Below are 23,534 nucleotides of genomic sequence, written 5' to 3' on the forward strand. Positions count from 1 at the left end.
ATATGATAAATCCTGCTGCTGTCACAGACTGATTAACTCCAGGAAGTGTGGCCAGCTTGTCTGAGACACGTTACAAAAAGTGGAATTGAAAAACCTACTCAACCAGACCCACAGCTGCACAAAAGGCCATCTCCCCGCTTGTGTGCTGAGGAAAGAGCTCATCCGATGTGGTGACAGCAGAGGCCTGCAGCGTGCGTGGGTGAGAGCCCCGGCAAGGGCTGGGACATGTGTGAGGCACGGGGAGGAGGGGCAAACCAGGAGATGGGTATTGGCACATGTCAGTGAGGAAGAGGTGGTTTGGCTTTCTGCAGAGCGTAGGAAGAAAATGATTCCTTGTGTGTGTGTGCGTGTGTGTGTTGTAAGATCAGCACTGAAAAAAAAAAAAAAAAGGGATGCTCTGCCTAGGGAGTTAAACTGGCTGCTCTTTGAGCATTTTAATAGCCTCTTTCTTCTTCCCAAAGCTCCTGTCACCAGGAGCTCTCTGGCTCCAGCTGTAAGACAGAGTGTGAAACAGCCAAGATAATTTCTGAGTGCTCTATTGCCAACATCTGCCCAAGGCCTCCAGGAGCAGTAGGCACCAGGCCCCATACTGTGCATGGCTGTATCTAAGCTTCACTTCCAGCTTTTCAAAGGCTTCAGTTTGCACTTCTACGCCCTTGCACATGTCCTTTGTCCTTTCCCTTCTCTAGCACACTTGGTCTCTATGAAGTCAAACAGAAGCCCAAGGCAATGATACCCAGAGCCTCAACTCTAGTTTAAAACCAGATTTAGAAACATGGTAGAGCAGCTTGCCAAGCAGCCTCTTCTCTCCAGGACAAGGGCAAAGGTGTACCATAGCACAAGCTGATCTGTGATGTGATCTACTGGGCTTGATCCCAGAAAAAGCTGCCTGTCAGCTCCCTTGTGTTTGGAGTGGTGCTGATAAGACCAAACACAAAGCCACTCAGCCAGCAACAACCCAAAACTCCAGGTTCCATTCCTCCATGCCACTGTGGGATCACACAAATGTCAGTATGAACACTTCAGAGAGGGTGGAAGTGCATGGCCAGGGCAAGGCAGAGTGGCAGCCACCACACTCAGGTTGGTCAGAACTTCCTTGGAACAACACTCTGCAAAGAGCATGAGAAGAGCAGCAGTCAAGAAAGGAACCACCACTTCCCAAGTGAACTCTGCCATTTTTTTGCAGTTTCATTAATTCCTACTTTGCACAAAGGGACTGAATTAGCTGGAAACACCAGTCTTTACTTCTGGCAGGGAAAGACGCAAGTGCTACAGTCATTTGCATCTGGGCTTAGCTGACAAAAACCCAACATGCAGCACCTGGAGCTGGTCTGTTAATAAGACTAGAGAAGATTATTACTGCCCTTCTTCTGTGCATAACAATGGCACATCCTTTATCCCAAAGCATTTGTTTTTCTTCTTCCCCAAGGCACCATCACCAGTAGAACCTTAACCTCATTCCCTATTTAAACCAAGACAACAGTGGTGCAGAAGGATCAGCAGTGACAAGGAAGATGCCTGTTCCATGGTCCCAAGGGGTGGGTGACTCCCCACCACTCACATTCCACGTCACAAAGTACAAGGCTACTAATACTCTCTTCCCCTCCATGCATTTGCTTGGTTATTTAGAGGGTTAACAAAGTGGATACCTATAGATAATTCACTAAAAAACAGTACAAAAAGGTAAAACTAGAAAAGTAGAAAGATGGGAAGAAAAGAAGGGAGCAAGGGAATGTAGTGGATCAATCTGAATGGAAACAGACCCAATAGGCCAGAGAAGCCCCCCAGCTCCCCTGTGTTGCCAGGCTGGGGCTCTCCTGGCTCCTCTCTACCACGGCCCTCAGCAGACAAGTCTGCTACAGTCAGTAAGGACCAAACTCTCTCTTCATAGGCTCAATCCACTCATACTGCCTTCGCTGCTGCAGCTCTTTCTGTCCCTCTGGTGAGGGATTTTACTCCCTTTGTTCCCATCTCTTTGCACTACCTAAAATACTTATCCAGCCCAGCAAATTAAACCACACGACAGAAACCTTCCAGTTCCTATGCACAGGTGTAGATTAGAACAAAGCCCGTGGAGCCCAGCAGAACCAGGGGGATGGAGTGCAGGATGTGCATGTGGCACCATGCAGGGAGCCAGCAGGCAGGTCAGGCTGAGTCAGTGCTCCCAAAGCAGGGAATCACCTCTGCAGAAGAGAAGAACACTGTGCTGATGAGCCTGTACTCTCTCCTGACCTGCACTCCCCTCCTTAGCAGCCTGTCACTAGGGAGATTAACAACTGGCTGCTTTCCCCAGTTCAAAGCAATCCTGAAAAAAAGCTGGAGCAAGAGGCTGGCAAAGGAGATTTGATTCCTCCCCACAACGCACTCAAAGGGAAAAAATATTCCACATAAAAGGCAAGGACTGGGAAAAAAAGATAACTGAGATCAGCACCTAAGCAATACATGAGGGGAAAAGGCTGTTTTACCCTCATTCCTTTCCACCAAGGAAATTTCAATGGGAGGAAGACAAATAATGAAAAAAGCCATCAAAGCAAACTGGTGATTCATTAAAATAAAAAATGCATTATGCATTGAGAGCAGTCAATTAGGAAATGCAATCCACACACTGTCCTGTCACCCCGGGGGAAGCACCAGCAAGGCGAGTGGGAGGAAAGGATAAGTAGAAAAGGAAAGATTTACAGGCATAAACAAAACCCAGCTATGACCCCAAGCTGAGCAGCTTGTAGGAAGGAACAGCCATCACTAACCCACACAGAGTAGCTGGGAGCAATTTGTGTCTCTGGATTACTACATGGCGAATGAACATACCTACTCTCAGGACACAGAGGGGTTCCACTGGGGCACTACTGCTTTGATTAAAGTGGGATATTTATGCCAGATGACTAAAGAAAATAGTCACGGTCAGATTCCCAGAGTGGAAGGCAAGTCCTTTTCTTCTTTGGGCTCAGCAAAAGTGTGCAGTGAGGGAGGCACAAAGGGTTCCCAGTCCCCCCAGCACACCCACAGCCCTCTCCTCTGGTATGTCCTCCTGCTCCCTCCCCACATCATACCTGCAGTCACTGCACGACCAATGAGAGTGTGAACAGGCCTGCTGAGCCCCATCCTGCTGTGCCTTCCCTTCCTGCTTTCTAAGATCTGATGAATACACAGCTCCAAAAACCCATCACCAGCATCATCCTCCTGAGCCTGCCCCTCTGCCTGGGCTCTGGCACCTCATTAGGATTCTGCATGACACTTTTCAAAGGCTGCATCCCTCATTGAGATGCTGACAGACAAGCAGAGAACACAAAATGCACCCTCCCCTGCGAGGGGCATTCTAGCCTGGCTTTCTGCTATGACTCAATCAGCAGCCACTTTAACGAGGCCATCCACCATCACTGAGGCACTGGTGACTGATGTCTGATGTCTGAGCTTCTACCTCAGCCTCCAATTGCTCAGCCCCTTCTTTTCTCAGCTGCAAACGTCCTCCGTTGACAAAATGAGACAATGAGCAAGACTTGCAGGACAAAGTGCACCAAATTCCCAGTACTGCAGCTTCCAGCAAATCTTTTGTCAGCTGAAAATCAGTTTAACAGCTAAAAGTAAGCATGTTTAGCTGTCAGGATTTGGGAATAAATCATGAAGGTTCACGGTATCTTAACAATCTTCTGGGCTTTGTAAGAGATGTTTTTGTACAGGATAATTTGGGTCGCTGTTGATCAGCCCATGTCTGGAATGCTGCCACAATTCCTCTCACACAGTTACTAACTGAGCTGCACCTCCCTTTGTCCAATCTCCTGCATCCTTTTCTCCCTCAACACTTCTGCCTGTCCTTTCTTCATCAGGAGGGACTGAACCCCTTTCTAATGGGATTATGAAGCAGCTGGATCAGACCATTGAGGACCGCAGGACTCCACCACGGAGTAGCCCTGTGGTCTCCTTGCACAACACTGCATGCAGGTGAAGGTTCTGCACATCTTGGACATTTCTGGGTGCAGTCCAGCTCCTAACAGAGATGAGAAGTGTTATATTATACTTTTAGGAGTCAATCACCTCCCTGACTTTCCAACTCGTTCCATTTGTTTTGCTTTCCAGTCACATTTACAACACTCTCCTTTAGAAATAAGGATGCAGAAAATTAATTTTATGGTGAAAATGAAGATTCTGAAAAACAGTTTTTCCTAATCTTTCATGACTTCTGATGTTTCCTCACATTCTTCTCCTCCTACGCTTCCCATTTGATTTCAGTTTGCAGGTAAAATACAAATCCATTTACTGCATAGCAATGTGCATCATAGAAATTATGTATGACAAATGATTATAACAATGCTAAGGACAAAACTCTAATCATACTTTTCCTCTTGGTTTCCAAACTGTTTTCTGAACAGAAAACAGAGGGAGCTGTACCACATCCTTTAAAGAACAAGGACACTGCATAAACTGTATCTTAGCAACAAACAGATTAACAGCATAACTTCCTAGTCAGCTCTACAGAAAAGACATAACCAGTATTTAGAAACTGAGAAAATAACAAGAGCAGGAAGACTCACCTCCCCTTTCTTTACAGTCATGGATTGCCGGCGAGGAGTAATCTCCTCGTTGATGCTGGAGAGGAAGTTCTGCGAGATCCGCAGAGCATCCTGCAGCAGTGGATGGTCAGGGTGGCTCACTGGAGTGTGCTTGAGCAAATCCTGACAGCAGGAACACAGAGAACACAACCATAAGCAGCACTGGAGAGCAGAACGGCCTAATTAGAGCTGTAGGACAAGATGCTTCAGCTTCTTCATACACATTAGAGCAAAGCTTTATCTCTAGAAGATAATAATGATATGCACTTCTTGGTGCCACCACTGAAGAGATAGCAGCATCCTACCTATGGACTCCATCTCCTTAGTGTAAAAGGAAGAGGCTCTTATGCAGCACAACAGGTTTATTTTTGGAGTCCTACAGCTCCATGGAAAATTTGAAGGTCAAAGAAAATAGGAAAGGGGTCTAAAGCTTGAAAACGACCCTTCAGATACTTACATGCAAGACAAGTGTGCTGCGAGTCACTCGATCCACTGGCTTGTACAATAGAGCTGTGAAAAAAAACCAGCAGGAATTATAAGGAAGAGTGACTATGGAAGCTTCTTCTAACATGGGTTGTCTTCTACTCATGTGCATAGACACAAGCACCATGGAACTTCATTTTGACCAGGCTCTTTAAATGCCCCCATGAAACCATCACTGCTGGGGTTGTGCTTGTGCTATCACTGGCTAGCAGATGTTCTCCTAAAATCACAGCAGCCCTGTGGCTGGGTTGGCTTTGCCCAAAGGCACTGATGAGGTCTGAAGCCAGGAGGCATTTCACCATGCATGCAGCCTACTCTGCATGACCTCTGCTACTTAGCAAAAGGGAACGGACTCCCCAGGTATAGCCAGCAGACTCCACAGCCTTCCACCATTCAAAAAGAAAAAGGGAGAGTGGAGGTTTGGCAACAGCCTCCACACAGTCCTGACAGACCAGTCTCCTCTGCATGGATCACTCACTTTCCAAGGAATTTTTTGTCGTCTGATCTTTAGATTCCTTTGTGCTTCTGGCCTTCAGATTCTAAGAGAAAAAGAAAACACATGTAGCAGATGGTCAATCACCTTGAAATATCACAGGGGAACACAACAGATTATCTGCTCCTCCAGGGGAGGGCCTAAGTGTGAAAGGAGGACAGCCCTATCACAGTTCAACTCAGTGATGGAAAAATGTGCTTTTCTTCTTGGTAAATCCACCACTGCCATGTCACAGGCACCCACACATCTCAAATATTAAGCAATGTTCTTAGGAGCACCTGTCAATAGAGATGCAGTAAAGCAGGGAACCACTTACAGCAACAGGGATGGGGGACTTTTTAAATCACCTGCAGAAGAAAGACGCCCATAAGGACACAGCCACTGTCCCAGCATCACTAAATAAAGTACAGGATTGGGATTCAGTACCCCCAGGTTATACTTCTTATTCCTGTACCAAGAACTGGGTGACCTTGGACAAGTCAGCTCTTTCACAGCAGCAAAGGAACACTGTCTGTGACTCTGCTCTTTGCCATGGGCCATGACATGCATTAATGTGCTCAGCTCCAAAATCCTCACCAGGACACAAAGGCAAAAGTACCATCACCGTCATTCCAAATACAGCAGATATTGGCATGATTTCAGAACTGTTCTTCAGAAACAGCAAAACCGAGGGATCATATTTTACCTCTTTATCATAAAAGTCTCAAGAGACATGAGATACAGAATGTTCTCAGGAATTTTCTCAGAGCACTTTATGCCCCTCATATTATTCAGCTCTGATGATTTATCTGGTTGTTTTTAAGGATACATATATGAAATCCACGTTTTCTTGGCAACTAAGTTCTTCAAGAAACAATCACTGTATTAGAAAGAGTCAATGAAACCCGGCACTGCAGGGAAAGCTGGTGGTCTAGGAAGCTGAAGAAGTATTCAAAATGCTTTGAACCCAGGTATTCCTTTGACAGGGAGAAAATCAGAGCAGGCCAAAGAATAATATTACAGATTTATGGCTGACACACTTGCCTCTCCTCCCCACGCCAGTGAAGCCTGCAATTCTGCTAACAGCCACAGTGCAAGCCATTAAGGATGGCTTTTACACCACAGCCAGAATCATTAGCAAGAGAAATATTTGAGAAATTCACATACAGCTTTCCCTTCTAGAAATGCATGAAGGTGGCACGGAGCTAGAGAAGCTCAATGCAATGCCAGCTTTTACCAGATTCCCTGGGTGGGGACAGTACATGAAGGTGTGTGCCCAGCCCAAGGTACATATCAGTGTAAGAACAGGAGCTGAAGCAGGGAGTCTGGGGAGTTCACAACTCCTCCAGAAGTCAGGGCTGCAGAGGTACTTGGAGAATAGACAGGAATGACATGGCAGGGTATTAGTCAGACCCAGACACTCGTGTGTCTGAACACCGTGACATTACCTCAGAGATTTCAGCAAACTGAGCATTGGCTTGGCAGCATTTCTCTGCTGTCTCCATGGCAACTTCATAGTTATCCACAAAGGCCCGGTACACTCCCAGCTGGCTGGCCTGCAGGAAGCAAAACAAAATCAAATAAATGCTGGGGAAGAAGGCAGTTTGGGACGGCCAGCCTTGGTATCAACTGATCAGGCCATGTTCCTTCATACCAAAGAACTGCAGGAAAAAAGAATGCTGAGCAGGCCCAGAATGACCTCTCTGACCTGTCAACTTAGTCTGACCAGCACTGGTGCCCCCATGCACCCAGTTCCACCCTGTGCTGAACAAGTTTACTTGTGAAGGATGTGAAAGCCTACGAGAATGACACATCCTTATTACTGACATCTATTTTTCCCTTCTGAACTGCCAGATTAGTATCTATTAATATTCCAGCTCATTGATGTAACTGGAGCTGCTGGCTTTTTGCCACAACACATGAATCAGAGAGGAACGATTCAGCCCAACAGCACAAATATGACCCCAGCAAGCTACTTGTTGGTTTTTGCATGATGGATACACTAAATCAAACCCAGATATTACCCATATCTGCATTAGTGAACATTATTATAAGGGCAGCAGAGTGCTGAAAAATACAGAAGAGAGATCCACAGCACAATCTGTTTGGATGGCAATGACTGAGGCACTAGGTGACAGAAAAGGGCAGTTTTTCCAGCAGAAGGAATATGGAATTGGTCCAGAAGAGGATGGAACAGGCCTCAGAGTGCAGTAATAAGTCATTATTATCACAGAGTCTTAGCACTGATCCCATTTGCTGACTTAGAAACTACAGCCATATTCATGCCAGAGAACACAAGATCCAGCCTGGGAAATCCCTGGGTAGCCTCCAAGCTTGTCTGGAGTGCAGAGCTGGCTTTGTGCTGCAGAGCTGCCAGGCTGGGCTGGGAGCACCTCGGCAGCCTGAGCCTGCAAGGCTGCAAGGGCCTGGCAGCAGCCAAGGGTGCAGTAAGGAGAGGTTGCCAGGAGGGCTGCACTCACCTCATCACTTCTGCACCTTCACTGACCCTTCTGCCCGAGGCAAGCAAGAAACAGAGCTGGGAACTTCCCCACAGCCAGTGCTCCTCCCCTCTCCTGCTCTCTCATAACCACTGTGCTCCCCATCCTCTGGGGAGCTTTGGGCAAGAGGTGATGGAAGAGAAAAGGCCACTCTCTTTTTTGTGCAGGATAACATTCCCTGCACAAACTTAGCTGACAGAGGCTGAGAGTGAGCTATTTCCTAGGTCACATTTTACTGAAAGTCTAGAAACCAATCTCAACCCTCATACGAAATTACACAGTTATGACTGAAGCTGAAGCAAACTGTGCTCACTTATACCAGGGATGACCCCAGCAATGTGGAGAGAATGAAATCTGTATTTGCCACTGGGGCACAATCCTGTGAAGATGCTGCTGTCAGAATTACTGACCATTTGCAGGGCTTATCACATTCACATTTGAATGATGCCAGCTAACACAGCATAGCTTTAGAGTTTCTCAGTTCCCATGCGGCTCTTTCATTTCCTGCTACTCCTGAACAGCCTTTCTAAGCTTTCATTTTCCTCCTTTGAATGTGCCATCACAAAAACATCTTTTTCATTAAAAACTGATCTTCCAATCAAAGCAATAATGCTCACACACTATTTTCATGCTGGTTTAATTTTTCTGTTTTTCAATTAAAAAGAACACACTGAAAATGAAACAAGAGTTGGTAGAAATAGTTGGCTTTTGGATAATATTTTTTCTATTTCTAAAGCCTATCAGTGAGGATGTTTGCTAAATATTTCTTCATTTCTAAAAACAGCTCTAAACAGTTTCCTTTCTAGCTATAAAAAAAATATGTACAATATATTCCCCAAAAATGAGAAGCGTATTTCACTCCCACATGCCTGGCATCTTTTCTTTTCCTCAACAGGAAAAGGTGTAATAACAGTCAATTTGATGCTGCAAATAGATTGTATTTTGTGCCAGAACACATGAAATTCTAAAACTCTTTGCATCCACTATCTGTAACTTCAATCTACTGCGCTGGTTTTTGCATGAGAGTACAGAAAATTAATGTCCCCAGGGGCATCTGGATAATAACAAGTATTTCAGTGTTTATCATCAGACTGCATGACATGACCACGAGTAAACAGTCTGCTCCAAAAGATCTGATGTACATCCAGTATAGATGCCTTATAATGCCTGATGTTCTTGCTGTCTCTCTCATCTAGCGGCTTCCCAGCGCCTGCCAAGAATTATTAGCTTTATCTCATCCAGAAAAGAGTTTGCAATTCCCACCGATGCTGTACCAAACCACCCGAAACTGAAACTGCTGTGCCGGCTCAAAGCCTCCTGCACTGGGGCAATTTGTTCCTTTGTTTCTGACGCTAATCCAACAAAATCAACAATGCTGTCACAAATGCAGAAAAATCAGGGGAACATAAGAGCAGAGTGCTGGAAGAGCTGAACTCCAGCACCTGAGATCAGCCAGCAGCAAGAAATGGTGTGAAACAAAAGCCTGAAGTAGCTGTACAGTGAGTAGAAGGTTGCTGGACGGCCCTGCCAAGGAATAAGATCAGGTCTTCTCCAATTAGTGCCATTGCTGCACCACATGTCCAGTGCAGCTTGTGAGGCTGCCACTTCCAGCAGCCTTCTGTGTCTGCTTCAGCACCCAGCAGCAGCTGGGTTTGTTCTCTGAAACCAGCTGCTCAAATTGCATACCATGAACTATTCACTAAGGCACCAACTTGACCCCTCCTGGCTAAAACATGCTGGCAGTGAAAAGCAGATTCCTGTATTTTCATCTTGAGCTGCTGGCATGTACAGAAAACATCATCTTCCAGGCCAGCTCCCCCTGCTCCATAGGGGATGGGGCTGATGCTAGGCTACACAGCTGCTAACAATTGATTGACCCTGGTAAAGCACACTCCCCAGCCACTAAACCCCTCACTGGAATGTCACTCCTACCCTGAGAATCAGAGGCACCTCAGGAATGCAGAGCTTCTTTTATTTTCCAAAAAGGAAAAAACAGCTCCTTTAATCCTCTGCTCTCTGCACATGCTAGGGGAGAGGCTAAAGGGGCCAAAAAAACCTCCTAGAATGCAAACAATTTGTCATCTGGCTCAGAAACTCAGCAATTTTAATTCAGCCTCAGGAATATGCTGTATATATCTTTGTCCTGTTCTGCACTCAGAGGATTTTGTTGAGGTTGCTTGGAGGATTCTCAGCTGCAGGTTGACTGCATCAGCATAACAAGCAAGGGGAACAGAAAGGCCAGGATGGTGGCAGAAAAGCAGAGCCAAAGGTGATGACCATAAATCAGCACAAGGTAGAGCAAAGCACCAGAGAGAGAAGGAAGGATGTGTGAAGGAGTTCAACAGTAATGAGGAACACTCACTGTCCATGTTAAAAAGTTCACTTTGCAATACTGCCACTCTCCCATCTTCATCTAAAGGAAATGCTTTGAGGACACTACAGAAACCCTGGAGATTCAACATTTATGTGAAACTGTATTTATTTTACCACCACAGCTTGCTGCAATCTTTAATTAAAGACAGTGAAAGAGCCATTTTTGCTGTAGGGCCTCCACTGCAGTGGCTAAGTGAGAAGGTGAGAAACCTCTCATCTATTCCGGCCACAGACTTTGATCCCTTTGGTCTGTGCAGTTGACAAAGGGAACTCCAGCTCCTATGAGATGGGCAAGGGGTACCAGACCCTTTGGTGATGGCAGCTGACTCACCAGCTTTTGGAAGAGGTCCCCAACACGTTGCTGGTGACTCCACTGCTGCACTCGGGGGAAGAGCCCATCATAGAATTCTTTGTGGATCTCATAGAGCTCAGGCACTTTGAAGAATATTGTCTCAATCTGCTGGCTGGTCAGCACGGGCTGCGAGGTGGTGGCAGCAGCTTTCAAAGGCTTCATAGGCTGAAATGAGGAAAGAAGGAAATCATTATCATGCAAACCATGAACATTCACCTTTGCCACACTGCAACACATCCCTCCATAGAGTTATTTTTCATCCTATTAGTAAGTGATATTTGTATTCACACAACTCCTGAAAGCTAGACATGAACAAGTTCTCTCAAGGGGATCAGCCACCCCAGTATGTGGATTTTCCCTGGGTATTAATGCTGCAATTAAAATCCCCTTGCACTCCATTTCCTTAACCTCTGTCCAACTGTACAGTAACGTGTAATAATTAGCACAGGATACTTAAAGACAGAGGTCCTGGATACTGCCACAATAACAACTCCCTAACTGTGCCATACCCAGTCCTTCCCTTAAGCCTTTTTCTCTACTGGAGGAGTAACAGGTACCTTTTGCATCCAGAAACTTGTAACCCACGGTATGTGAAGTTCAGGGAAACACTAGATGGAAGCACCAGTGAAAATTCAAGTACCAGTGTTTGAACTGGCATCTGTCCCCAGCACTCACCAGCAGCAGGGCCTCAAGGTGGCTCAGGTAGGTTTCCTCACTGGCTAAGATTCCAGAAAGGACCCATTTTCTCATCTCCAGACCTTTCTCCAGGTCTGGCTCACTCTACAAAGTTGTTAAAGAGAAAAAAAATTAAAAAGAGTAAAGAAGAAGGTTACAGACAGCGTAAGAAAAAACCCCAAGAATGAGGATGGAGAATAAAAGACCATTCAGTTGACCTGAGCATACTTGTTTTTTGGTTTACTTTCAGACTAAAAACCAAACAAAAAATCCACCTGTGCTCAGCATCTTGTTTCTAGAAATATGCAAACATAAAACATTAAAGAAATTTTTATTTACCAGCAACTGATGCCACTTAGATTATTTGCAGGTGTTGGTTTTAGTCATCCAACTGCGGTGCCTTAATTAAGTGCCCAGATCTCTCCACAAAATTCAAAACACGAAACTTAAAAATTCAGAATTCATCCTCTTAAACAAATCTTAGGGCCCTTGTTCTGTGCAATGCCCTCTCTTCTCCCACAGGAACTCTCCCAAGCTGTGTTTCTGTGAGCAGACAGGATCACTCCCCTGCACCTCCCCAGGTGTGCACGGACATACCATGGCCACAGCCTGACCTGGCTCCACAGGGCTGCTCTTCCTCCCACTCTCTACTATTCCCTTAATTATTTTTTCAGTGCCAGCTCACACAGTGTCTATTTTTGGTGAGAGGATTGAATAATCAGCACGGCTTGGAACGCACAGGCTGATTTTCTTATTGGGATTCCATGAAGTTCTTAACCAAAACAACCAAAGAAAGAGACGGAGGAAAAAACCCCACATAAATACACTCATGGGCTAATGGGGAAGACTAGCATGAAGTGTTAAGAGAAGCAAGTAATCCCTTCTGTTGAATTTCAATTATCCTTCCTCTCAAAACTGTTACCTGAAAAAGTGTTTAACCTGATAAAGGGAAACTGAAAATTTCTAAAAACTTTAGAAAACTTTGGTCAAGCAATGAAGGTTACAAGTAATGAGAAACATCCCCCTTTTACAGTCTTATTCCAGTTCTTTTTATTTCTGTCATTCACAGAAATAGCATTTTACAATCCTTGCAACCTTTTTACGTTGTTAAATGTCTCTAAGAATAGAGTCAGAAGTTGGCTCTGAAAGGGTACATACTTTTCAAGGGATTTGGGTAGATTTTCTGAGGCTCTATCCTACTCTCAATATCCAGAGTTATCTTCAGCTTTTGATTTCACAGTGGGAGAATCAGGAAGCAGAGCAGTACACTCCACTCTAGTAACTGAACACACAGCCCTATTGCTGCCCCAAAAAAAGCTCCACTTAGTTTAGAGTCCTCTGCAGATGTACAGATGAGGTACCTGGGCTGTAGGTTCAGCTTGCAGGAACTATCACCTCCTGAGTGTGACTTTGAGCCTACGCACAACACAAAGAAAGAAACAGATCCTCACGCTCCCAGATATTTCTGGATTCTGTCTCATCAATAACCATCTTGATTTTTTAACAGTTTCATTAAATTTCACAAGCTGTATTCTAGCCTAAAAGACTTGCAGCAACTACTTCATAAAAATTTTGTGAGGTGTCAAATACCACCACCACCTCTTAAATAAAAGTGGCAGACAGAAGCTGTTCTAAGGAAATGAGTAAGATTTACACACACATTAGGTACTACATGGAAAGAAGAACTTCTCTTTGCATTCCACCCTTTGGTAATGTTCAGTAAGAACCACAGTGCCTTTTAAAATCTTGAAAGGGCATCTCAAAGAAGGCAGAAATTTTTAACTCAGCAGCCAGTGTTCAGAAGATTTCAGAAACATACTAGTGACAAACTACATGGCAAAATGAACACTGCACCAGACTCTGTGCATCTCCAGAGCACCCATGTGACTGTCACAGAAATGTTCAACAAGGCTATGACCCTTTCTTATGGTTTCTGTCCTGGGAGTGCCTGGATGTCCAGCTCATGGACCATTTTGTAAGGCATGTACACACACATAATCAAGACTGGCAGCCCCAAGATGTTTAACAAAGATTGCCTTCATCCAAAGAGGAAGGGATGTGGCAGCCCTGGTGCAAGAAAAACACAATTGCTCTTGGTTTCCAAAGATTTCTTATAACACTTACAAAAGGAAAAGTGCAGCTACACAAAGAAGCATTGAGAAAAACTAACAGTGCTCCAAAGTGCCCACTTTGGGGATGAGGTAACTGGTCAATATTGACACAGCACTATAATTATCTTTACCAGGTTCTCTTGGAGGAGGTGAGGATTTAAAAACCAGCTGGGTATGTTTGTAACATCTGTAAATAGCAGCACACAATGGCAAGTTATTTAGATGACTTAAACTTCCCCATCACAACAGTGGCACAACAGTTTTCCTCTTCACAAGTAAAGGCTTTAATTTACAAGCCAGTTCTTGCTGGGCACCGTCAGCTGACGGAGACAGCATTTTCTGCCGGAATGTTAATTTCCTCCCGTTAAAGAGATGTGCTTTCAGAGACAAACATCTCCCAGGACACACTGCAGGCCTTCCTTCCTGGCCATTACCAGAAGGGCAGTGTGCAAAGTCCATGGTTTTGTCCTAACCCTTTTTTAATAGGAGCATTTTTCCAAGTGTGGTGCTTGCAAAAATCCAGCCTTGGCCCCAGCCAACCAGGACACAGGGCAGGGCCTGGCTGCTTCATGCTCTGTACAGCAATTGCTGAAGAAACCCTCAGGGGAGTTTATCCAGTAATCACAGGGCACATTACAAGATCTCCAATGCAATACCTCCAATTTACATACAGCTTCCTCCTATGTGAAAAGCCAATCCCCTGCTCCTGCTGTGTCAGGGATCAATGCAGCACCAGGGTGCTGCTGTGTGCATTGTGCTGCTGCCCCTGTTCCCTCCCGGGAGCTGTGTCCTGACAAGAGCTCCTGCTGAGGGAGGCCTTTGCTCACAATGGCAGCTGGGGCTGCACGGAGCACGATGAACATCTGGAAAACAGCCCCTGTGCTCCTTCAGCCTCAGGGTGCTTTTTAAGTCATACTTGTTATGAAATGCACTCCAAGACTCAGAAATTTGTTTGGTGCCAAAATCAGGAGGAAGAAGAGTAAGTTTATTATTTGGTACTACAACATTCCTCATTTACAGACCTGGGAACAGGCTCACCTGCTCACCCAGAACAGGACAGCAGTGAGCAGGCAGATTGTGGGACTGTCCTCCCACTTTGCCCTTGCAGCAGCTGAGATGTGATGCACCCCGTGCCAAGGGCATTTCTGCTTTGCCCATATCTGACACAGAAGGGAAACAAAGAACAACATTGTGACTACAAGAGCCTCACTGCCCTTCTGTTGCTCACTCCAGGCAGGACAGTTAAGAGGGAACATCCTGGGCATTGGTATCAAGCTCCCCACCAGTACAGGGAGACCTGCCAAGTCTGAGGACTCCTTTCCCCTACCCTGGCAAGAAGGCAGAGTCTGAAATCTTTGAGATGCTTGTGGCAAGTGGAGGAGCTGCTACCACATCTACGAGACCACAGTGGATGGGGAAAATACACCTCTTACCAAAGTGCAGATGGGATGTTCCCAGCAGGAAGTGGGAGCAGCCTGTATTGGCAAACTCTAACCACTCAGCAGGGAGTGCCAGGTGGTCAGCAGTCCATCCCATGCTTCCTACCCAGCTTGGTTAGCCTGTTTTCCACTTGTACAAGTCTGACTAGTATTTCATGCTCTGTCACTGCCTCTTTAATGCCAGCATCCATGTCTAGCCTTTCTCCATTGCCCTTCCATCTTTTGGCTACCTCTCTACCCACGTGTTTCAGAATAAATCTTTCAGGACTGTGCCAAGGCAGCAGCCAGAGCATTCCTGTCTTCCTGCCATGGGAGCTGTGAGGACCCAGCACCCAGCCACATCTGAACAAGCAAGTAAGAAGTCAGTGCTTTGCTCCCACTCCTCATGAACTACATGTAAAAAACTTCCCAAAACAATAAGGAAGGTGGAAAGCAGGCTACAGTAAGTTACACAGGTGTCTCATGCCTGTAAGATGCTGGTGGTCACCGCTCTTCTCAACTGGGTGGTGCTTTTTGCTATTCTGAAGACTTAAAAACCAGAAGATTGAGTCACTGTCAGAAGTGCAATCTTGCAACCTGAACCAAGGCCAGCAAGAGGGGTTGGAAGCTATGGAGATATCAGAGCACACAAGCTGGCCCCAAGCCATGGCTGGGTTGAATGTGTTTACAGCTTGTCAGCCTAAGTACTTTAGTTTACTAACCAGGTTGGCATCACATGTTGTGTTCAATTACTGCAAGGCTGACATTCACCAGCTCCAAGATTTGGACAGATTCAGCTCTTCCTGACTCTGTTTAAAGAACTCAGGGCTTTCTGGTTCTTGTTTAAATTAACAGCAATAATTGTTTTCTTGCAAACGTTAGAAGAGCACAGATTAAGAATCTAGAAACCACAACATGTAAGATTTTGCAAAGAGGTTTCTGCTGGCACAGCTCTGTAAAGAGAATTAGGGATTCAAAGTGGGCGTATAAAAGGCACTTTAACTCTTCCTTTAGTACAGGGTGTTCATACACCATGCAATGAATGTGTTCAAAGGCGAGGTTTCCCGTAAGGACAGCTCGCAATCTCATACAGAAGCTGACAAAGGAGAAAAAACATTCAGTTCAATTTTTAAAGTGTAAATATATTTGAAAGCTTCTGTTGGAGGTGTCTCATTGTCTTGGTGATATTAAACAGGGCAAATTCTGTAATCAAGCCAATCATGCTCCATGTGGGGAGGGGAAGGAGCAGGGAGACGAGCCAACATTATTTATAACATCAGTAATGGTGTGCCAGCTCTCCTCAGGAAGGGCTGTACATCCAGGCAGAGCCCTTAAGGAGCAAAGAATTGGAGAATAAAAAGGAAAAACTGCATCTGTTGGGGGTGGTGAGCGGAAAGTGACAGTAAAATAAAACAAACTAATTCAAATACTGAGGGAAGAAAGGAGAATTATTTGGAACTGCTGGAGGGGGAAGGACAAGCTAGCAAGAGCAGCACCAAGAAGAGCAGTAATCCCATTTATTGCTGTAGCTTCAGAGGTCAGCTTCTCTGGATCCCCTTGGGACCAAGCTAGGAGCAAAATCCACAACCTGCTCTGCCACAGCCCTGCTCTTCCTGAGCTGGCAGACAGCACGAACAAAAGGATCTGACCTGAGGAAAGGCAATGGCTGCCAGTGCTGCACCAGCCATGGATGCACAGCAGAAAAGGAAAGAGAAATTCTACCTGAAAGTCTGTAAGTACCAGCCAATTTCTCCTCTAAACAGAACAGACAGTAGGATGTAGTTGCTCAGCTTTAGCACTCCTGCCTCCCTTGGTTTGATATATGCAAGAATTGGAGAGATCTATTTTGTCAAAAACTCATCTCCTAAATTCCTGAGAAGGGACTCTCCTCATTACCTGAGGCAGTGGAATGAGCTTTGCATTTCCACTGCCTGCCCTGCACCCACCTTCAGAGCCCCACACACATCTCTGAGCCTGGCTCTGCTGCTCCTGAAACAGCTTTTTTATTCCTGCTCTCCCCAGGGCTGTAATCCCTCCTCATATGAGTAGCAGCAAGAGGATCACAGTGAGTGAAGCTTCCCCCCCTCTCAGCCTTCTTTAGCGTCCAAGCTGCAACCTACCCACTCCAAAACTCCTGGCAGTAACTCTTCTCTACTGAAGGGTGTCAGTCACTGACCTTTCCAGCTGTGCCAACACCTTCCTGTGGCCTAAGAATACCGTAATAAGCTCTCCCACTGTCCTCTAACTTTATCCAGGTATTTCCTCCACTCTTCACGCTCATCGTATGGGAAAGGCAGATACATTCTCCCTCTTTCTGGGAGTGAATTATTACTATTTTTTACCAACAGTCTGACACCTTCTGAAGCTACTAACATTGTCTTATTTGGCAAACATTTGGGCTGACATTTTCCAAGAGTGGTTTCCAGAATTTCTGAAAAGTTCAATCACAACGGTTCAACTTTTGCAGAAAGGAAGATTTGGGAAAATTAAATCACTTCTCAAGTTAAATAAACAAACAACTTAAGCATTAGTGGAGCTTATTTCTCCTTTCTCCTCTTTTCCGGTAGGCTTGCTTCAGAGCAAGGTTTGGCAAAAGCACTGGTTTTATGGCCGGAGGTGCAGCAGCAGCCCAGCCCGAAACTCTGGAAGAGCCAGAGGAAGGGGTCTGACCCAACTTGCTTCATGCGAACATTTGTTAAGGCCTCCTCAGCACAAAAGTAACAAGTCAAGGGCTGCTGAAATCCACACTACAAGTGCCTGTTGTTGCCTGTCCCTCTCTAAGTCACAGACAAAACTGATGTTGCTGCAGCCTTCTCCTCCTCCTTGGACAGCAACAGTTTGTGCAGTGGACAGGGAACAGGAGGAATGGGAATACACAAGAGGTGGCTGAAGTGGCACAGTTTGGAGGCAGATCAAGCAGCACCTCATCATCTGCTTATATGATACAGGTGGTAGGAGGGATTAGAAAACACTGCCCAGATGACAAAGTGTAAACACTGGAAACCTCTGGCAACCAACTGCAACCCTCAATTCTTGGAACACAGAACATGCTGAGAGCTGTTCTCTACACACCGAGGGAACAACAGGAAGTCCCTCCACAAGTAGTCCAGATTTCCCTTCATTTTCTTCTAGCAGGAGACATTGCTTTTGGCACTCTGCACTTTCTCTGTGGCAGCTGGACACAGCACGTGAACCCTGCCATGCTACCCAACCAAAGGCTACAGCTGCTCTAGGGAGATGGAAGACCTCAGTCAAACACCTGGCAGAAAAATACAAAGCCCAGAGTAAGCCCATAAAATAAGTCAAAGCAAAATGCCCTCAATATTCAGATTGCAACAATGCAATCACCAAGACAGAGGCTGGTCTCATGGATAAGGCAGATGAACATCACACCAAAATGCTGCTATGTCAATGTGATGCTAAGTGAATTACTTAGATTTATATTTATAAAAAATAAATTAAAAATACCATTGTTTGCAACATTTTCCATTTTTTGGGTGCCTGACTAGAGTGCTGTTAACGTGTGGTTGCAAGTGAAATTAAAAGAATTTTACTTTAACGTGGAGAAAGCTGTGTTAAAAGTCAGAACCTGGTTTTGCAGAACATTACGCATCTCACGTTAAGCACCCAAAATTAGCAGATGCTTCTCCTATAACCTGTCTGCCTTGATTACCTGTGGTTAGTGAACACACCTGCCTCTTAGCTTACAGGAACACTGCAAGGATAATTAAGACCTGTGCAGCATTCCAGCTGTATTTGGAGTTAATGGAAATGAATACTTTTGTACCTAGATCAGAGTTTGCAGTGCTCTGTAAATAAGGTGCACACACAGCTCTAGAGATGAAATATTGAATCTGGTGAGTTTCATTCACTATATCCACTGCACAGTGCAGGAGTCCACAGGAAAAATGGGATGACTGAGTTATTCAAAGTTATCATAAAGATTCAAGACTTCCTAACTTCTGGATGACTTTACAACCTCAATATTTTGTCATGGTGTATGTAGTGCATGCACTGTGTTGTTACATACAGTTAACTTTACTTCCAAACTCTGGTCATAAAAATAATATAAAATTTTCAGAAGTACCTGCGGGCACCTAATGAAAACATAAAAGGGCAAGAAGACAACTACAAAAACAAACACATGTAAACAAAACATGTTTTCTGCTAATCAAGTTTAGTGCAAAAGAAAATAGAAGAGACATACGTCCTGGTATTTCTGGTCCAACACATTTTACATGTTTGGCTCAGCACAGTGTGTTTGACACCTAATTTTGTTATTGATGTCTTTTCCACTATAGCTGAAAATATAACTACAGCAAAAGCCATCTAACAGCTCATGATGACTGAAAGTTTAACTCCTTGGGAAATACCTAGATATAAATTAGTCTTTCTTCCTTGTCATGGACTGTCCAGGGATTGTCATCTGTGGACAGATTACAGACAGGTTCAACTAAAGCAGTTGAAGCTCATGATTAAAAGTCTAATCCGTATCCGGACACCTCTTTCTTTTGGGAAGCCATAAGAAAAGCCAGAGAAAAGAAAGCAATGATTTATGTTAAAAATTATTTTTGAAGAATAAAAGCATTATTAAAGCCTTCAAAAGCATTATTAAAGTAACTTTTAAATCTAGCTACTGTTAAATGTTTATGAGGCAATATTCAAACAAATAAAGAACAAGATTAAATATTAGGCAGTGTCTCTTCCAGGCCTGCAGTCACAGGATCTATCATAACTGGTTCTTTGAAGATAACTCTCAGCCATGTGTAGTCACACAGTGTTTTTCCTTCATCCTGAGAAACATAACCTGGAAATCTCAAGCCAATATTAAAATGGTTTTGGAGCTTTTTAAATTTACTAATGGTAATTTCTTCATTCAAAAGCCTCTTACATATCACAAGAATTCTTATGTTGAGAGATAAAAAAGCATCTCACAATTAATAGACTAAAGCATACGCAGCCAACTAGATTACACCTTTTACAGTCAAATAAAATTAAGCAAACATCAATAACATATGTACTTGATAATGCTTTAAGAGATCTTGACGATGAATTTTATAAATGAGAAAGAACAGGGACACTGTGTCAGGAAGGATTCTCAACCTAGAATTTGTCCTGGAAAAAGTGAGCAGAGATTCAACAGTAACCAACAGAGAGTAGAAGGATGTGTATAATGAACACTAAACACTGATGGTTTGAGGAACTTCTCAGACTCTTGACTTTTAAAGCAAGATAAATAAAACTGCCTGATAACGGTGATGGTGTTGATTTACATGTACACTGATATCTCTAAAATATCCATAATCATCTTTCATGACATCTTAATTAACAAGAAGGAACAATATAAAGGGAACACATAAGTTAATACACTTAGATGAGAGATTTCAAAGTGTTATTTACAATGTGGGAATTCCAGGTTGTTTGGCACACTTTCTAGAAATACAGGAGGAAGGAAGTGACAGTTGGCTTTGTGCTATGAAGCGTTTTTATGAATGACTTGGGGAAACCAGAAGTTTGAAAATGACAAAGATATTTAGGGAAACAGCAACTTGGGATTCAAGTGCTCTGTAATCTATTGCAAAGGGATAAAAAGAAATAAAAGGTTGGACATTAAAGAGAAAGCTGAAACGAAGACATTTTGGACTGTGACGACAGAAGATCCAACAGTTCTTTACCAAGGCATACAGACTACCCACTACCAAGAGTACTGTAAAAACAAAAACAGGAATTTTCCTTAAGTTCCAAGCTGTAGCCGTGCTACTAAACCTGAAGCAAAAGCAAAGCAAGGTAGACTGAAGGGCCACGTGCCCCACAACACTGGCAGTCCCCGTCTGTCCCCTGTTAGAGGCATCCACCCCTTGCAAACCTACAAGGCTTCGCTAACTCCAAAAAGGCAGGGAAGGACTCACGGATTTTGTGGATTCCAGAGAGCCTGAGGACAGAGTGTCCCGGCTGCCGCGGCTCTTGGAGCTGAGGTGGGGCGAGGAGGACGGCGAGTCGTCGATGTAGGGCATCATGTCATGGTGCCGCCTCTGCTCCTCGGCGCGGTCAGCATCGTACGCGTAGCCGGGCGGAGTCCCCCCGAACGGAGCATCTGCAAAACACAGCGAACGGTCTGCTCGGCTCATGGGGCAGCTAGGCAGGGCACAGGCTGGGCAACACAGCCACGGCCTCCCAGCTGCTGTGGTTAGTTATCAGTAAACCTAGAGGCAGTGATGGTTAAATACAGATCAAGCAGAGGAGTAAATATAATTAAATTCATGTTGTCACCAAAAGGTCATTTCATGCATTTTAAACATTAAAAGGTAAAGTCCTTTCTAGCATTCGTGGTCACTTAATTACAGCTCTTTGCCTCACATTTTCCTTCAAAAACATTAGCATCAAAATAAATCCTTTTGCCAGCTCCATAAAAGTTACCAGTCTGGATTGAGGAATGTAATGGGTAAGAGACCCTGGGATTTCTGCCAAACAAGAGCAGATGATGCCCATGCCAGTTTAAGAAAGATAGGTAATACGTAGCTCAGGAGTGAACTGTAACTCTCTCCATACCCCTCAGCAACAAGAGGACTTGGAAAGAAAGGTCTTACGTGTCAAGTGAACCAACGCACAGCCAAAAATAAAATCCTAAAAGGTCCTCTTCTGTTGGCCACCCCTCCTTCTATTTTGAGCTTAGCCCCTTAAACAAATAAACAAACCACCACACTGCTCCCTTCTATACATCCCGTCTTCCGACCCCCAAAAACCTTAAAACAACACATCCAAAATACAAGCAGAAAAGGATGGTGGTATGAAGAGTCAAATTAACCTTTATTGCATGAGACATCAATGGACTTCTGCAGGAAAAACAAGTAGTAAAACTGGTTATGGCATCTCTAGTTGCTGTGTACAGAGACTGCTCCTGCAAAAATCTGTAACAAGGACACACTGAGCAGCTCCTTCTGCCACAAGCTAAAAGGCTTCTCACCTCTCTGCACAAGGAAATGTACACAGAGGACCCAAATTTGGTGTCTGCACAGAGTTCCATGGGCCTGTGAAGCACTTTCACCTGTCAATGCCCAGAAGTGTCCTGCATGTGACAGTAACAGCCATGCATGGGCCACTGACCACAAAAAGGTAGAGTTGTTCTTCCTCTTTCAGCTACAAGTCACAGAATGTCACCCTTCTCCCCAGACTGAAAAATAACCCTGAGGAGATGAGCTACATCTGCCTTTACAGTAGCCAGTGAGTCTTATGGAAGACAAATCCATCAAAAAGGAAAAAACAGTTACACTTGAACACAAGTGAAACCTAATTCTTACTTGTTTTCACAAATATCCAGGTTCTGTGAAAATAATAAGCAGCTGCTGCCAAGCATACTAATAATCCTGTTATACGTCACTAAGGCAGGGTGGAGGAGTAACATTTTAAAGCCCACTTTCCTCCCTCACAGTAAACTCAGTTAAAGCATGACTCATTTCAGTAAAAGATGTGAACTTTATGTGGAACAGAATAAAACTTGATCTAAGTGGCTTTTTCAGGAGGGAGAGCTGGTCTGGGGAATTTACACAAACAATATACTGAAAACCCAACAATAAACTCACTGTAGATGTGAGCCTCTGTCTCAGCTTGTACCAAATGCCACCCAGCTAAGTAACAGCCTGATACGAGGCTTTTGGGCTGCTGAAGGACTGTGGCAATATTATTTTAACAAACTCAATGAGTTTTATGTCACCCACCTGCTCGAGTTATTTATTACCTTGTGCTCAAGCACTCAGAATTTCTCAGAAGACTTACTAGATTGTGCACAACCACAGGAACGAAGAGGAAGGTGGTACATGTTCTCTGGAAGGAACTTTGGGCTAGATGTTAGCAGTTTCCAGAGTCCACAATCATTTAGAAAACACACTGTAAGCTGATTTGCTAAACAGTGGCTTGAATGGGAATTGCTGAAAAAAAGAACTTTCTAACCCAAGAAGCCTGTGCTATATTACTGACGACTGGACACTGGCATTATCCAAGGAGGAACATCAGTACTGAGCACTTCTGCTGGCCTCATGCCTACTCAAGGACGAGCTCCCTGCTCCTGCAGAAGTTTTTTCAAACTATTCTTATCCAAACCAATTTCTCATGCACTCATGCAGTAACAAGACCAAGTCGCTGTGCGGAAATTAAGGCAGGAATATTTTTTTCACTCCCAGTGCTCACTTTTGAAATGTGTAGTTTGCTCCACTTTTGTTAGTGGGGGAGTAAATGCAGATTAAAATACATTAGCAGAAAGGCTTGCAGTGAATCACAGTATTTCCACTTTCCTCACTTTCTCCAGCTAAAAAACAGCTTCACACTTCTACCTTCCATAATGTGCTCTGTCTCGTACTGCACAGGAAAACCTCTACCTGAAACTGAAGGAAATGACAGGTGGAGGATCAGCTCAGAATGGTATTTATTCCTAGCTTTGCAACAAGATTCAATCTACCTTTGAATCACTTTGTCTCCCTATCCATAAAAATGAAATAAGACATCTCAACAAGGAATGAATCTATCACTGTCACAGACTGCTATGAGATCTGTTCATAAAGCTCCACACACAATTTAAAACTTTATTTCTGTATCCTCCAGGGATTCTTCA

The 23,534-nt window shown here is 44.4% G+C and overlaps 1 protein-coding gene across 1 annotated transcript in view; it reads right to left on the reverse strand.

Annotated features, from left to right (window-relative positions):
* Positions 1–23,534, reverse strand: part of BCR (BCR activator of RhoGEF and GTPase) — a 98,095-nt gene that overhangs the window by 29,356 nt on the left and 45,205 nt on the right. Inside the window, exons 3-9 of the mRNA XM_085075982.1 lie at positions 20,839–21,023; positions 11,401–11,505; positions 10,705–10,890; positions 6,951–7,058; positions 5,509–5,569; positions 5,005–5,057; positions 4,530–4,670 (exon numbers count right to left, since the gene is read on the reverse strand). Of these exons, the coding sequence (XP_084932108.1) occupies positions 4,530–4,670; positions 5,005–5,057; positions 5,509–5,569; positions 6,951–7,058; positions 10,705–10,890; positions 11,401–11,505; positions 20,839–21,023 (839 nt within the window). The remainder of the gene's footprint in view (positions 1–4,529; positions 4,671–5,004; positions 5,058–5,508; positions 5,570–6,950; positions 7,059–10,704; positions 10,891–11,400; positions 11,506–20,838; positions 21,024–23,534) is intronic.

Source organism: Lichenostomus cassidix, chromosome 15 (assembly GCF_008360975.1).
Source record: "Lichenostomus cassidix isolate B80296 chromosome 15, HeHo_3.0, whole genome shotgun sequence".
In the NCBI taxonomy this organism is placed as follows: domain Eukaryota; kingdom Metazoa; phylum Chordata; class Aves; order Passeriformes; family Meliphagidae; genus Lichenostomus; species Lichenostomus cassidix.